This window comes from Aspergillus oryzae, chromosome 3 (assembly GCF_000184455.2).
Source record: "Aspergillus oryzae RIB40 DNA, chromosome 3".
In the NCBI taxonomy this organism is placed as follows: Eukaryota; Fungi; Ascomycota; class Eurotiomycetes; order Eurotiales; family Aspergillaceae; genus Aspergillus; species Aspergillus oryzae.
The window spans coordinates 3844213-3856938 of record NC_036437.1 but is presented as its reverse complement, the minus strand read 5'-3'; the positions used below and the strand labels follow the sequence as shown (position 1 = coordinate 3856938).

Below are 12726 nucleotides of genomic sequence, written 5' to 3'. Positions count from 1 at the left end.
TGTGATGGTTTCGAATGCTCTGCGCTGCGTTTCAAAGCGTCGTTAATATGCCTATACGTGATTATATCTAGGATTCCGAGAGAGTTCTATTATTTTTTAATGCTATAATTCTTGAACCACAGTATCCCGCTTATCTCTTTTATCCACAATTATTATCAAACATCATGTGATGATAGCCCCTCCAGATTTAACTCGTAACGTGACTGATAAGCGGAGCCCCGCTAAGTCTGGCCACCGCAAGCAAAATTTCCGTCGATCACGCACACACTTTACCCCCAAACCTCCTTCTACTTCTCTTCCTGCCTTTCAATTCCTTGTGGAAGTGCTTCAATTTCATTTCTGGCAGGATGTCCGCAAACGATGTTTACCAGACCCCTCTCAACTCGCGTTATGCGAGTAAGTGCCCCGCAATATGCTCCCCCACCACGAGCTTGTACTTATACCGCGGATTTTGTAGGCGATGAGATGAAATACCTTTTCTCTCCGAGAAACCGTTTCTCCACCTGGAGAAAGCTCTGGCTGTGGCTTGCTGAGTCCGAGAAAGGTATAATCTTGCATAGTCCATATGTCAGATAATGCTTTCCCCCTAACACGTCATAGAGCTCGGCTTGTCTATCTCCGATGATGCCATTGAGCAGATGAAGGCCCACCTTACCATTCAGGACGAAGAGTTCAAGGTTGCTGCTGAGGAGGAAAAGCGCCGCAGGCACGATGTCATGGCTCACGTCCATGCTTACGGTCAGGTCGCGCCCGCCGCCGCTGGCATCATTCACTGGGGTGCCACTTCGTGCTACTGCACGGACAATGCGGATCTGATCTTCCTCCGTGACGGTCTCGATATCCTCATTCCCAAGCTTGCTGTTGTCATCGACAAGCTGTCCGCGTTCGCTCAGCAGTATAAGGACTTGCCTTGCCTTGGTTTCACTCACGGCCAGCCCGCTCAGCTTGTCACTGTCGGAAAGAGAGCCTGTCTCTGGATCCAGGACTTGCTCATGGATTTGAGGAACTTGGAGAGGGCCCGTGATGACTTGCGCTTCCGTGGTGTCAAGGGTACCACCGGTACTCAGGCTTCTTTCCTCCAGATCTTCGACGGAGACCACTCCAAGGTTGAACAGCTGGACGAGCTTGTCACCCAGAAGGCTGGCTTCGATTCCGCATTCATCATCTCCAGTCAGACCTACTCTCGAAAGATTGACGTTGACGTTGGCAACGCCCTGGGCTCTTTTGGATCCACCTGCGAGCGCATCGGCATTGACATCCGCCATTTGGCTATGCTTAAGGAGGTTGAGGAGCCTTTCGAGAAGGATCAGATCGGCAGCAGTGCCATGGTTAGTGGCTTATATGATTACACGAAGCCCTTTTTTATCTAACAGATTCATAGGCTTACAAGCGCAACCCCATGCGTTCTGAGCGTCTATGCTCTCTCGGAAGACACCTCCAGAACCTCCCCAAGGATGCGTTAGACACCTACTCCGCGCAGTGGTTCGAGCGTTCTTTGGTAAGGCAATACTCCTTCTCCGAAGAACTCTTTCCTAACAATCACCAGGACGACAGCGCCATCCGTCGTATCAGCATTCCCGAACTTTACCTCTCTGCCGATGCTTGTCTCATTCTCCTGAGTATGTAAAAGCCAAAGACACCTCGAGACGATAACTAACTCCCTGAAGACAACGTCACCTCCGGCTTCGTTGTCTACCCCGAAGTCATCAAGCGTCGTGTCAATGACGAACTCCCGTTCATGGCCACGTAAGTCCCCAATGTTTCCTGAATACAAAATGCCATATACTAATAATCTCACCAGTGAGAACGTAAGCTATCCACGATAAACCATGTGCTAAACACACCAACATACTAATAAAAAATTTAGATTATCATGGCCTGCGTCAAGAAGGGTCTCTCCCGCCAGGATGCCCACGAGGAGATTCGTAAGTGACTCTCATAAACAAGAACATCTTGGCCCCTTATTCCCTCTGACAAATCCCATCACAGGTGTCCTCTCCCACCAGGCAGCAGACAACGTCAAGAAGCACGGCAAGGACAATGACCTGCTCGAGCGCATCCGCCGCACCGAATTCTTCAACCCCATCTTAGGCGAACTTGACACCCTCCTCGAGCCTAGCACCTTTGTCGGCCGTGCTCCCCAGCAAGTCGAGAAATTCACCTCCACTGAGGTCAAGAAGGCCCTCGAGCCATATGCCGCTGCCGTTGCCAAGGCTGAGACCTCTACGCTCAGCGTTTAAGGTTGCGGACATGCATGCATGCATATATACAAAACATATATACATGGCTTTCCCTCAAAGTGCGGGCCAGACTCCAGGGGGAAAGAAGATACCTACTAAACTGTGAACCCCCTTACTGTGGAGTATGAAGACAATGTGACAAGCAAGATAGGAGGTTTATTCGTCTCATGCAAACACATGCGAAAAGAACATAGAGTCAAACCACGTTGCGCAAAAGTTTTCATTTTCCAAAGGGAACACCAAATTATGTATATAGTAATCGATGACTGAGACGTTTATTGCACTCTTCCTCTTTTTGATGGCGCATTACCACCTATCTAGGTATCTATAACTAGTACTTGTATTATACAATACGCCGGGCCGAGCCCCGAGTTCACTTGCAGTTGCACTAAATGGAGTCATAGACGTGTGTGTTAGATTAGGGCTACCAAACAGCCATCGCCGCTGCACAAAAGTACCTAACGAACTATTCGGTCCACCAACTGATAGTAAGCATGAGATCCACTAGATGTCTTACCTCCGAGGTAAACCATATCAGTCTGTTCACACTATGACCCCGCCGTCCCACTTTCAGAAATGAGGGGTACTCGTAAGACCAAGCAAGGAAAAGTAAAGTAAAAGAGACACGCAAGGAAATGTGAGTGGGTTGTATTACAAATACAAAATATGATGTGTAAGATACAAATTGGTAATATACATGAGAGAAGGAAAAACAGAAAGGAAATCGCACTTCAAACAACCATTGGTGTCTTAACATAACATGTGAGGACTCAATTATGAAGTGTGGGTCTGGTTCCTTCTTTTCTATCAATTTTTCTGTTCGAACTTATTTGAAAACACATGTTGGGAATCAAAAGAAAGAGAAGTAGCGCTGTGATGCAACAAGCATGCAGAAATGAAGTTGTCGTTAAATGCGTCAATCTCGTTTATGATGAAAAATTTATGTAAACTGTGAAGATGGTTTAGCAATATGGTCAACAGGAAGAGAAGGATCCTGAAGCAGGACTTCAAGGAAGTTGAACCCGTAGAGGGAAAGGTATTGCATACCTCACCACGCCATATACAAAACAGAATGGAAACCAGAAGTCATGTGTCCTTGACATGTCATCTAGCATGCCGCATCACGTCTATAACATTATGATCCAGTCCCACCGTTTAGAGCATCGCCAACCAGTTAATGACCTGAGAAGCACAACTATGTTAGGAAAGGCATCTGCTCCAGTGAAAGGTAGAGAAACTTACCATCATTGCCTGAATCAATGCCTCCTTCTCACCATAGTGCATACCATCCCAGCTATCTGCTTGTAGCGTTGCATTGTACATTCCCAAAGTTTCCATACCTCTGGTTCGTGCCGCCTCAAAAGTATCCAGCGTGTATTGCCAACTACTCGCGTGGATGTTGCTTTCAAAATGCTTTTGGTGACCCGGGGCAGTTGGACCTATCCAGAGGGAGGGCATATCACGTTTACTAGACTGGGCCAATGCTAGCCATTCATCCATGCTATTGGCAGCAATCTCTAGTGAATATGAAGTGGAAAGAGAAAGACTCTGGATCACCGGAACAGGCTTCCCCTGACTGCCTGCTCGGTTAATGAGCTGTCGGAATCTCTCTTGGGCGCTCTTCGAAGCAGGTGAGCTCGTTGCCGTCACGAAAGTGTGGGGGATAGCTGCATAGTAGACATGGTTAGCATTTGAGGCAGAACAAAGCCTGTAATGGTAATTATAACTATAACTAAGGGGGTTTATGCTCACAAGATGAACAAGCATTTGAGCCTGGTGATATTTTGTTGTCGTTTTGCTTCTCCACCTGCTCGCTAGAGGTAATTCTCAGCGGTAGGCAGGAGGCGCTGGTGAACTGTGAGGCGCATCTGCACTTCTCAATCTGCTCCTTGGTCATCTCCGACTCTCTCAAGGCACCAGTTGCTAGGTTTCCTTGAAGAAGGATATTGAATCCGGCATAGATATCAGCGAGAGACTCATCGCCAACGAAAACAAGAGCGCCAAACTTTTGCAGAATTTGACAGACTTCAGCGTTGCTATACCAGCGATAGAAGCAGCCTGAGAGACCAGAATTAGTCAGTTTCCTAGCATTTGGGAAGGAAAAGCGAGAGAAGGACAGAGCTACTGTGGCTGACCGCTGCTTCGTGGCATCAGCAGACCACAATCAGCATCTCGCTCACCTTTAGAAATGTATGCCTCGTCAAAGCCATGTCGGCCACCATCACTCATTGCGCTGAGCAACGAATCTCGGGTCTGGCAGTACGAATGGCTCAGAGCCCCCTGGCCCTCCGTTTTCGGGGGTTCGTAGAGAGCAAGAGATGAGATGCCACACTCCTGGTGTCCTACATACCGCTCCAGGAGACTACCAGCAAGGTCTGTCAGTTCAATTCTTTATCGGAGCTCTAACACGTTCAGGATCTCACGGGTATCAAACTCACTCCTGGGAGGTGCCCTTGACGATCATGCTGGGTTGGCTAGAGGTGAAGGGAAGAAAGAAAATATCACGAATGAGCCAGACAATGTAGAAGACCCCGAGGACCCAGAGGGATGCCATCAGCTTGTAAGTAGAGGATCGCCAGGTGACTCTCCGGACCAACCTGCGTCCATTAGGGCCTTCGATGGGACCACGCCGCTGTGGTTGATTACCCTGCTGCATACTTGTAAATGGATATGCAAAAGCCTCGTTCGCCGACGAGGAGGCCATTGGTTCACTATGGGATGTACGGCGACGAGACATAGCCGGCATGTTGATATGCACGTGCAGTTCTGGAAGGGGGAAGAAGGGCCGTGCAGAAGTATGAGTGAGAAGGACGATGCAAGCTTAGAAATGATGCATCTGTTCAGGAGTAGGGCTTCTTTAGTGGCAAAAAATTTAGAAATACACAAGGGAAGTAAAAAGGGAAGGAACCGAGGCGAAAGAGGGAAGTTGGGGCCAACGTAGAGGAGGGGTGTAATTGTAGTCGTGAATCGTTAGTCGTGAGAGGAAGACGCTGGGGGAGGGGCACTTGGTGGAAAGTATTCAATAAGGTAGTCGTGCGGTTCAGTGTCCTCCTGCTATTTCCCAATTGGGAATTTTCGTCGTCTTCAAATCGTCCTTTTTTTAACTTCTCCTTTGATCTCTCTCCTTTCCACTTCCTTTTCCTAGATCTGCGGCTCTTGAATAGAAATTTTTGGTTCTTGTTCTTGACCGTGAGCAGTTCCCCCTTTTTAATACTCGCGTTTTCCAACGACCCTAGGAGATTAACGAAGCAGAGCCGTTGATTATGATCCCCCAGCCACGCCACGATAATACGGAACGATACACAAATCCACACAGTTAAAATGAACGGAGAAAAAAAAAAGACTAAAAGAAAACAGAAAAAGAAAAAGAAAAACCAAACGGCGAGAGGGATAGCGAGAGGGGCCGTGGTTCAAGAAAAGAGCCAGTAACGGGTAGAAAAATGGCATACAGCCAGCATGAGGGCGAAAAAGGTAATCTCATGGAGTGTTGCGGATCCCTTATTTTTTTTTTTTTCCCTTGCCTCATCTCGCTGTCAAATATTGTTTTTTTTTTTCGTATTATTTTTCCAAACTATCGGCTGGCCCTTAATTATTACATTACTGACTACACTACAACCGAGAAAATTAAACGCAACCCAATTTAAAATCTCAATCTAGAGAACAAAAATGAATAAATAAAAAACGAAAAGGAAAAATTTTCCTCGGGCTAAAAGTGGTGGAAAAGAAAAATACCCAAGGAAGAAAAATAACACAAATACAAAACCCCATAAAAAAATGGGGGTTGCCAGCAACGTTTGCATCATCATTGATTCATTTTCATTCACCGTTTTTCGATGACAATCCACAAGGCGACACACTTCGATACTAATACAAAGAAAGGAAAAAGAAAACATCTACTCGGAAGTACAAGTCGACTTTGATCAACCAATTCTTTTTCCTTCTAGTGGGCCATTGACATAACAACAAGAGACGGTATGGTGATCTATATCTCAATGGATTCGTAAACCGTTTGTTGTTTCTGGGTTTATCCGGTACAATCCAGACAACTCATATATTTCCGAACCACATGTAAGAAAAGAAAAATAACAACAACAACAAGAGTAAACCTTTTTAAGTACCTCGTTCCGGTTCTGGCAAATGGGCAGTGCTGCCCTAAGCGGGTGCCGGCGGTGATCGTCGTGGTACGACAAACTCCACTAGAGAATCGTGCCCTCGAGCGTGTTCTTGACAGGCGCCCACTAAAGCCAACTAGGGCTTAGCAGCTTGCATTTTTAGCTGTTCTCCACAACTTCAAATTACAGTTACTGTGTGCTTGACGGCGGATTCTTCCTATTGGCCACTCGGCCTGCATCTCTCCTTTAAGACTCCATTCCGGGAAGAACACTAGAACTGTTCTGACAGGCCGGAATTACAGACTCTGACGCTCCTTTTGCGCAATCTCCCTCGTCGCGTGGAAAATCGTTCGCTAAACCCCTGGTTCAAAGTTGCCGCATCGAAGGAAGAATAGAAGCCATCTAGATCGTGGAAGCGGTGTGGAATATGATCTGCTCACCATGATGTTATCGTCGGTTGATATCTCACAAAAAGGGGAACAGGGCTACGAATAAGAGAACCCCAAGTCTTCATTCAATTCATCCGATGATGACATTGCGATCTATGCAATATGACAATCGCCATGGAGGGCCCTTCTCTCGGAGCTTCTACTCCTATTACTACACCCAAACTATACCTGTACTTCTTAGTACTAGCTCTCTTCAAATGAAGGATGTCAACGTAATTCCGTGTAATGTAGGCTAGTCTCCTACAGAGCATCTCCAATATACTGCTGACACACTACCCTTCCTTCTCAGTTAAACTGAGCCATGTCGCTTCCAAATATAGAAATACATTTCTTTTTAGAGGTTGGTCTACTTCATGCTCCTCAACATGAAGCTCCGTGATGGATAAAGTGTCATGGAAGGTGCGAGAAATTCTAGGTCATAAAGCGAATGATAATCTAGTCCAAATTCTCTCTACTATTCTGTTGGAGCAGGAATATCATCAAGATGAATCAGGGTTCTAATTCCATTACAGCGTGCAAAGCACCAGGCATACAATACTAAGACAGATAGTTATAGGAATGCGCCAGAAATCGGTATCTGGACCGGTTTCCGAGAAGGATTTAATAGGAAATTAAGAAAGATAAAATAAAAATAAATAGATACTGTCCCAGCGTTACCAGTAATAGAAAGCTATATACTGGTAGGTCATTTTACAATAGACCAGGTGCTTAGGCGGCGTTGGGCTTCTAGAACCAAGTTAGGCTACCCATACAAAAAAGGGAAACGAACCATTCTGTACCTGTCAAGAATCCAAAAGGACGGGAAACAGGGCACACGACGACGATCGGTCAGGTTTCATTTTTATGTCACTTCTTCTCCTCACCCCCATTAAGATTAGGTTTAATCTCACAGCTGTTGTGTCACGGGACATGCAGATGACAAAGGGTCAGCACTCCGTCGCTGACAATAGTACGATCTACTTGGTCTCACTACGGACTCTCCCGCGAAAGACCGATCCATCAATGCTATTCACTCGCTCTTTGAATACAACGGGGTCAAGGTTCGGCTTTTCTTGGCTTGTCATACCCTTAACAATAACGAATATAAGCTGAAAGGACAATGTCTTTCACGCTGAGAGAAAGGACAATCCGATCTGAGGAACTACCGTTGCCCCTGGCCAGGGCTTGAAAGTAAATCCCAAAGGACAACACATTGACCACTGGAACACACAATACAACTAAATTACATGGGAGACTCGATCAAGGCATCTGTCGTTCGGTTTGGGCATAATCCAAGAGCTTGATATGGTCGTATTGGGTCCCGGGGAACCGCGGATGGATGGACCATACCGCGGGTAGGAGAAACCCAAAAGTTCTTCGTCCTTCAGCCTGACGAAAACTTGTCAAAACTGGATAGGATTCAATTATATGGTTCTTTTTCGTGTCTCCGTTGGGAAATCCAGACCCATCGGAGCATCAGTGAGGAGAAGTCGAATGATTTCGGGCGAAGGGGAAAAACCCGGGCCAATTTTCACATTCTCATCGGCAATTCCAGTTGGACGATAAGCATCACGGAGGCCGATCTGGGGTTGATCCCGCTTCAAAACAGCATTGTGCCGCCACTTTATTTCCTGCCTACTTGTTGCAGTATTCAGAATAAAGGAAATGATTCATTGTTTTTTGGTAGCAGAAAGGTCCATTGTTAAAAGTATCAATCGGGTTGTGACTGACGGTTGGTTGATTGCCTGAGGATCGGACGATATTTCGTTGTTCCTCGGCCAAGCACGGAATCCCCCCCCCCACACGTGACTCCCCGGGAAAGAGAGTCTCCGCAACGGCCACAAGAGTCATTCACCAAGCTCCTCCACTTTTTCTTCATTTGCGGCTTTTTGCATCGTCCTTGATAGCATATATCTGGAGAAATCGAAGCTCATCCCACATGGATTGCTGAATTTTTTCATTCTACATGTCAAGTTCTGCACATTTCACCCTACTCATCTTGTTATCGACCCCCTCATCTCCTACTCCACTGGTCCCGAGTCACCTGCACTCCGCCATCCGTTAGCGGAGGAAGTCTACCTCGGTAGTAGTCATCCCGACTTTAAACGCCTCCTATCTTCCCAGCTACAAACGCCCAGTATCGTTAGCTTTTCTGCTATACCACGCAGTGATCTGCTCTCTGCTACGTTATTCGGGGATTATAGAAGTGACTCTCTCGGGCCGTTTGGCCTGAATATCTACAGACACCATGTGGAAGCCGTCGGAGAGGCTGATGGAGACCATCAGACATTATGCCAGCTTCCCCGCCACTGGTGTCTCCCTTCGGCAGATGGTCCAATTTGGAGACAGGCCTTCGACCGGTGTGTCCATCTCTTGCCCTTTGAAACCTATTGGTGTCATAACAATGACTCGTGGACTTTTTGTACTGATCGCGTGACCTCGTTTTTGAAGTAGGGACTCTTTTTCGCGCCTCTCAATTCCTCTCCGAGGAACTCCCAATTCGACTCGCTCACCGTGTCCAGGACCTGGGGGAACTCCCTGATGGACTCAGCGAAATGCCCTCTATCAAAAAGGTCCAGGACTGGTATGCGCAATCGTTCGAGGTATGACCCACCGCCCGCTCCTTTCTGTAGCCCACAATGCCATGAACCCAAGCAAACCCCTCCCGGTATTCTTTATATCTAATATGAAGTAAAGGAAATCATCACCCTGCCTCGACCGACTCTTACCCAGGAAGTGAAATCCCGGCTGTTACGGCCAGGAAGAATCAACGGGGGTGCTTCGAAGATCCTCTCGGAAACCACTCAGAACCCTAGTATCAAGGAAGGGCAATACCGGTCCTCTCCCACCTCGGCATTGAATCATAATGGAAACGGAAAGGCTGCTGCCACCGCGGCTCGAAGATATTTTGTACCTTCCGATGACCAGGGCAATTGGCCTCCGGAGTTGAATGATTATAACGAACGCTTCGCGAAGACTCTCCAGCATATTAAACGACGACACGACAGCGTTGTAACCACTGTGGCTCAGGGTATTCTGGAATGGAAGCGCAAACGCCAAAGATTACAGATTGACTCGACCGTTCAGTCCTTCCTCGATCGATTTTATATGTCTCGGATAGGTATACGTATGCTAATCGGCCAACATATCGCTTTGACAGAACAAACGCACGTCCGCCATCCAAATTACGTTGGTATTATCTGTACGAAGACAAATGTTCGTGAAGTCGCCCTCGAAGCTATTGATAATGCCCGATTCGTGTGTGAAGATTACTATGGTCTGTTCGAAGCTCCGAAGGTCCAGCTTGTCTGCAAAGATGACCTGAACTTCATGTACGTCCCGGGCCACTTGTCTCATATGCTCTTTGAAACCCTCAAGAACTCCCTTCGTGCAGTGGTAGAGACCCATGGTGCAGACAAGGAAGCTTTCCCAGTCACCAAAGTCATCATTGCCGAAGGAAAAGAAGACATCACTATCAAGGTGTCCGACGAGGGTGGTGGAATTCCCCGTTCTTCTATCCCCTTGGTTTGGACGTACATGTACACTACGGTCGAGCAAACACCCAATTTGGATCCCGATTTTGACAAAAGCGACTTCAAAGCCCCTATGGCCGGCTTCGGGTATGGATTACCTATCAGTCGTTTGTATGCTCGGTACTTCGGTGGGGACTTGAAATTAATCAGCATGGAAGGGTAAGTATTTTTCCGTTCCATTATCAGCCTATTTCTATCCAGCTAGATCTGACTTGGAATAGATATGGTACGGATGTTTATCTTCATTTGAACCGACTTTCCTCGAGCTCGGAGCCCCTGCAATGACAATTACCAGTCATGAGGGATGGTCGTGTCCGGTTTTCTACTTCCCATAGACTTCATCCTTTCTATTCAGAACCGGACCCACCACCATCTCAAGGATTGACGCCGATGAACATTCGAGCCATGCGTGAACGCATGCAAAACAGGGAAGTTTCTACGCGTAAGCAAGTTGGCGATGCTGAAAGCCGGCTTAATGCTGAAAGGCCAGGCAACTAAGCCGACCGCTTGCTTACGAAGGCTACATGGAAGTGCTAATGCTCCCGCTGAGGGCCGACCGCTGTTGGCAGCGAGCTTGACTGATTGGGAGCTTTCTGTGAGTCGACCATTTTTAAGGTTGATCTCATCGCCAACACTACTCATTGCTTTGTCACACATGTGTGGATAGACAAAAGCGTATGTTCTCTGCTTGAAGTAAATTTGGTCAATCTTGCCTGAATGTGGGTACATTTGACGACCTCTACCGACCTCCTGAGAACGATGGAAACAGAAACGGTTCGGTCTATTGATACCCTTGGGTACCCATTCAGGAGGCAAGTTTGGAAAGGTGGCTCTGGTGATCTACACTTACATAGAGGGTAGAGCCTATATTGCTCCTTTTGCCTTTTTTTCACATCTACTTTTTCCCCCTTTTTCTCTTTTTGCTTAGCTATGCTTTTGTCTGTCTTTTTTGTATAGTAGATTATGGGACGATCAGGATATTTTACGGATGGCACGGTCTTAGGGATGTATACATGAGCCCATTGTGAATATTCATTTCATTCATATCAATCATCCAATCAAATCACCCCACACAGTAGATCTATAAATCCATATTCAGCATCTCATAACCTTCCAAGACAACAGGACCCAAAGCCAAAGAACCAAGACATGGAAGAACTCAAGGCGATGAGACCCCATAATCCTCCCTCTCAGCACCACTCCATCTCCTCCTCCTCTCCCTCTCTCGCAATTGCTGCTCGCGACCCGCCGACCCAGAAACTGAACTAGACGCAGTCGACGCCTTGCCCTTCTCTCTCGTCCTATCGGGCGTCGACAACCGCCCCTTATTCTTCGACGACGAAGCAGGAGACGAGAACGCCGACGACGACCCACCGGCATCGGCGGGCCGTCGCCACCCCGCATCGTCAGTTTCGTGGACATCGACAACACTCCGGTGCACGAGTAGAGGTTGATTATTTGGAGCCGGAGAAGAAGGATTCTGAACGATGAAGAGGTCAGAACGGATAGAGGCTGCTACCTCGGGGTCCTCAGGAGCGATGAGTTTAGAAAGAAAGCGACGGCGCGCTTGTGGGAGGGTCTGTTTATAGTTAGAATGGAGACAAGTCATGACATTTAACTACCTGGGCAAAATGGGTCGAATTTAGGTCTCCGCGTGGGGTGAACCCCCAAATAATAATGGGACTTCATTGAAGAAGTAAACTAATAAATTGAGACAAAATACAACGACTCACCTCTTGAGCAGCCAACGCCTGCATAGTGAGAAGTTCCCGGTCCATCAGGACACAAAGCGCAGCATGTCTTTCCTCGCGGAGACGACTGCGCACTTTCTTTTCCTGTTCGATGGTCGTGTGATAGCTTGTTAGTGGGCCGCGCATGCGATCGGTGTCGTATCCTGGGGCTATTAGCCTATGTCACTTTTGTGGAAATTCAATAGTGATTGGTAAGTCGTGACAGGCTCCAGATGATGAGTTGGATGCTATGTAAGGGTCAATGTAAGGGCATGAAGGGCTTACTGGGATCAACCCCACGTGGTTGATTTTGGCGTCCGGGGTAATCGACGTTCATGTCTTCGTCTTCGCTTTCGTCGTCGATCACGATTGGATCGCGACTGCGAGGGCCTGGAGCTGGGACGTTGCGGTTGAACATTTTGGTTGTTAGGGCAGAGAGAGCTTTGGGCACGGATGATATAGTGCAATACCGAATTGAGAGGAGTGAGGTTGGGTAGTTGATCGCCAGCAGATGGTCAGATCAATGGGAGTAGCCTTTTCGTTGATATAGTTTCCACAGGATAAGATGGGCAACTCTGCAATATGGATGGTAGCACTAGGGATGTGCTTGATGTTTATAAGAGAGATGTGAACAAAGTCGTATGGTCCAGAGGTTTTCAGCCACGCAATGTAGATTTTATGCC

The 12726-nt window shown here is 47.3% G+C and overlaps 4 protein-coding genes across 4 annotated transcripts; 2 read left to right on the top strand and 2 right to left on the bottom strand.

Moving 5' to 3' along the window:
• Positions 1-347: 347 nt before the first annotated feature.
• On the top strand, positions 348-2240 carry ade13 (adenylosuccinase ADE13; the record flags this gene model as incomplete). The annotated part of the gene is made up of 8 exons (XM_023236061.1): positions 348-396; positions 458-544; positions 601-1328; positions 1382-1619; positions 1668-1746; positions 1802-1808; positions 1868-1925; positions 1990-2240. The coding sequence occupies 8 exons, from the start codon at positions 348-350 to the stop codon at positions 2238-2240; spliced, it is 1497 nt and encodes a 498-aa protein (XP_023091038.1).
• A 1155-nt stretch (positions 2241-3395) lies between these two features.
• Positions 3396-4986, bottom strand: AO090026000451 (uncharacterized protein; the record flags this gene model as incomplete). Its single annotated transcript, XM_001821851.3, has 5 exons — positions 3396-3422; positions 3483-3907; positions 3993-4298; positions 4421-4602; positions 4679-4986. The coding sequence occupies 5 exons, from the start codon at positions 4984-4986 to the stop codon at positions 3396-3398; spliced, it is 1248 nt and encodes a 415-aa protein (XP_001821903.1).
• A 4042-nt stretch (positions 4987-9028) lies between these two features.
• Positions 9029-10598, top strand: AO090026000452 (PDK/BCKDK family protein kinase; the record flags this gene model as incomplete). Its single annotated transcript, XM_023236060.1, has 4 exons — positions 9029-9140; positions 9235-9383; positions 9568-10472; positions 10535-10598. The coding sequence occupies 4 exons, from the start codon at positions 9029-9031 to the stop codon at positions 10596-10598; spliced, it is 1230 nt and encodes a 409-aa protein (XP_023091039.1).
• An 874-nt stretch (positions 10599-11472) lies between these two features.
• On the bottom strand, positions 11473-11922 carry AO090026000453 (uncharacterized protein; the record flags this gene model as incomplete). The annotated part of the gene is made up of 1 exon (XM_001821853.3): positions 11473-11922. One exon carries the CDS (start codon positions 11920-11922, stop codon positions 11473-11475), a length of 450 nt encoding a protein of 149 aa, XP_001821905.3.
• Positions 11923-12726: the final 804 nt, after the last annotated feature.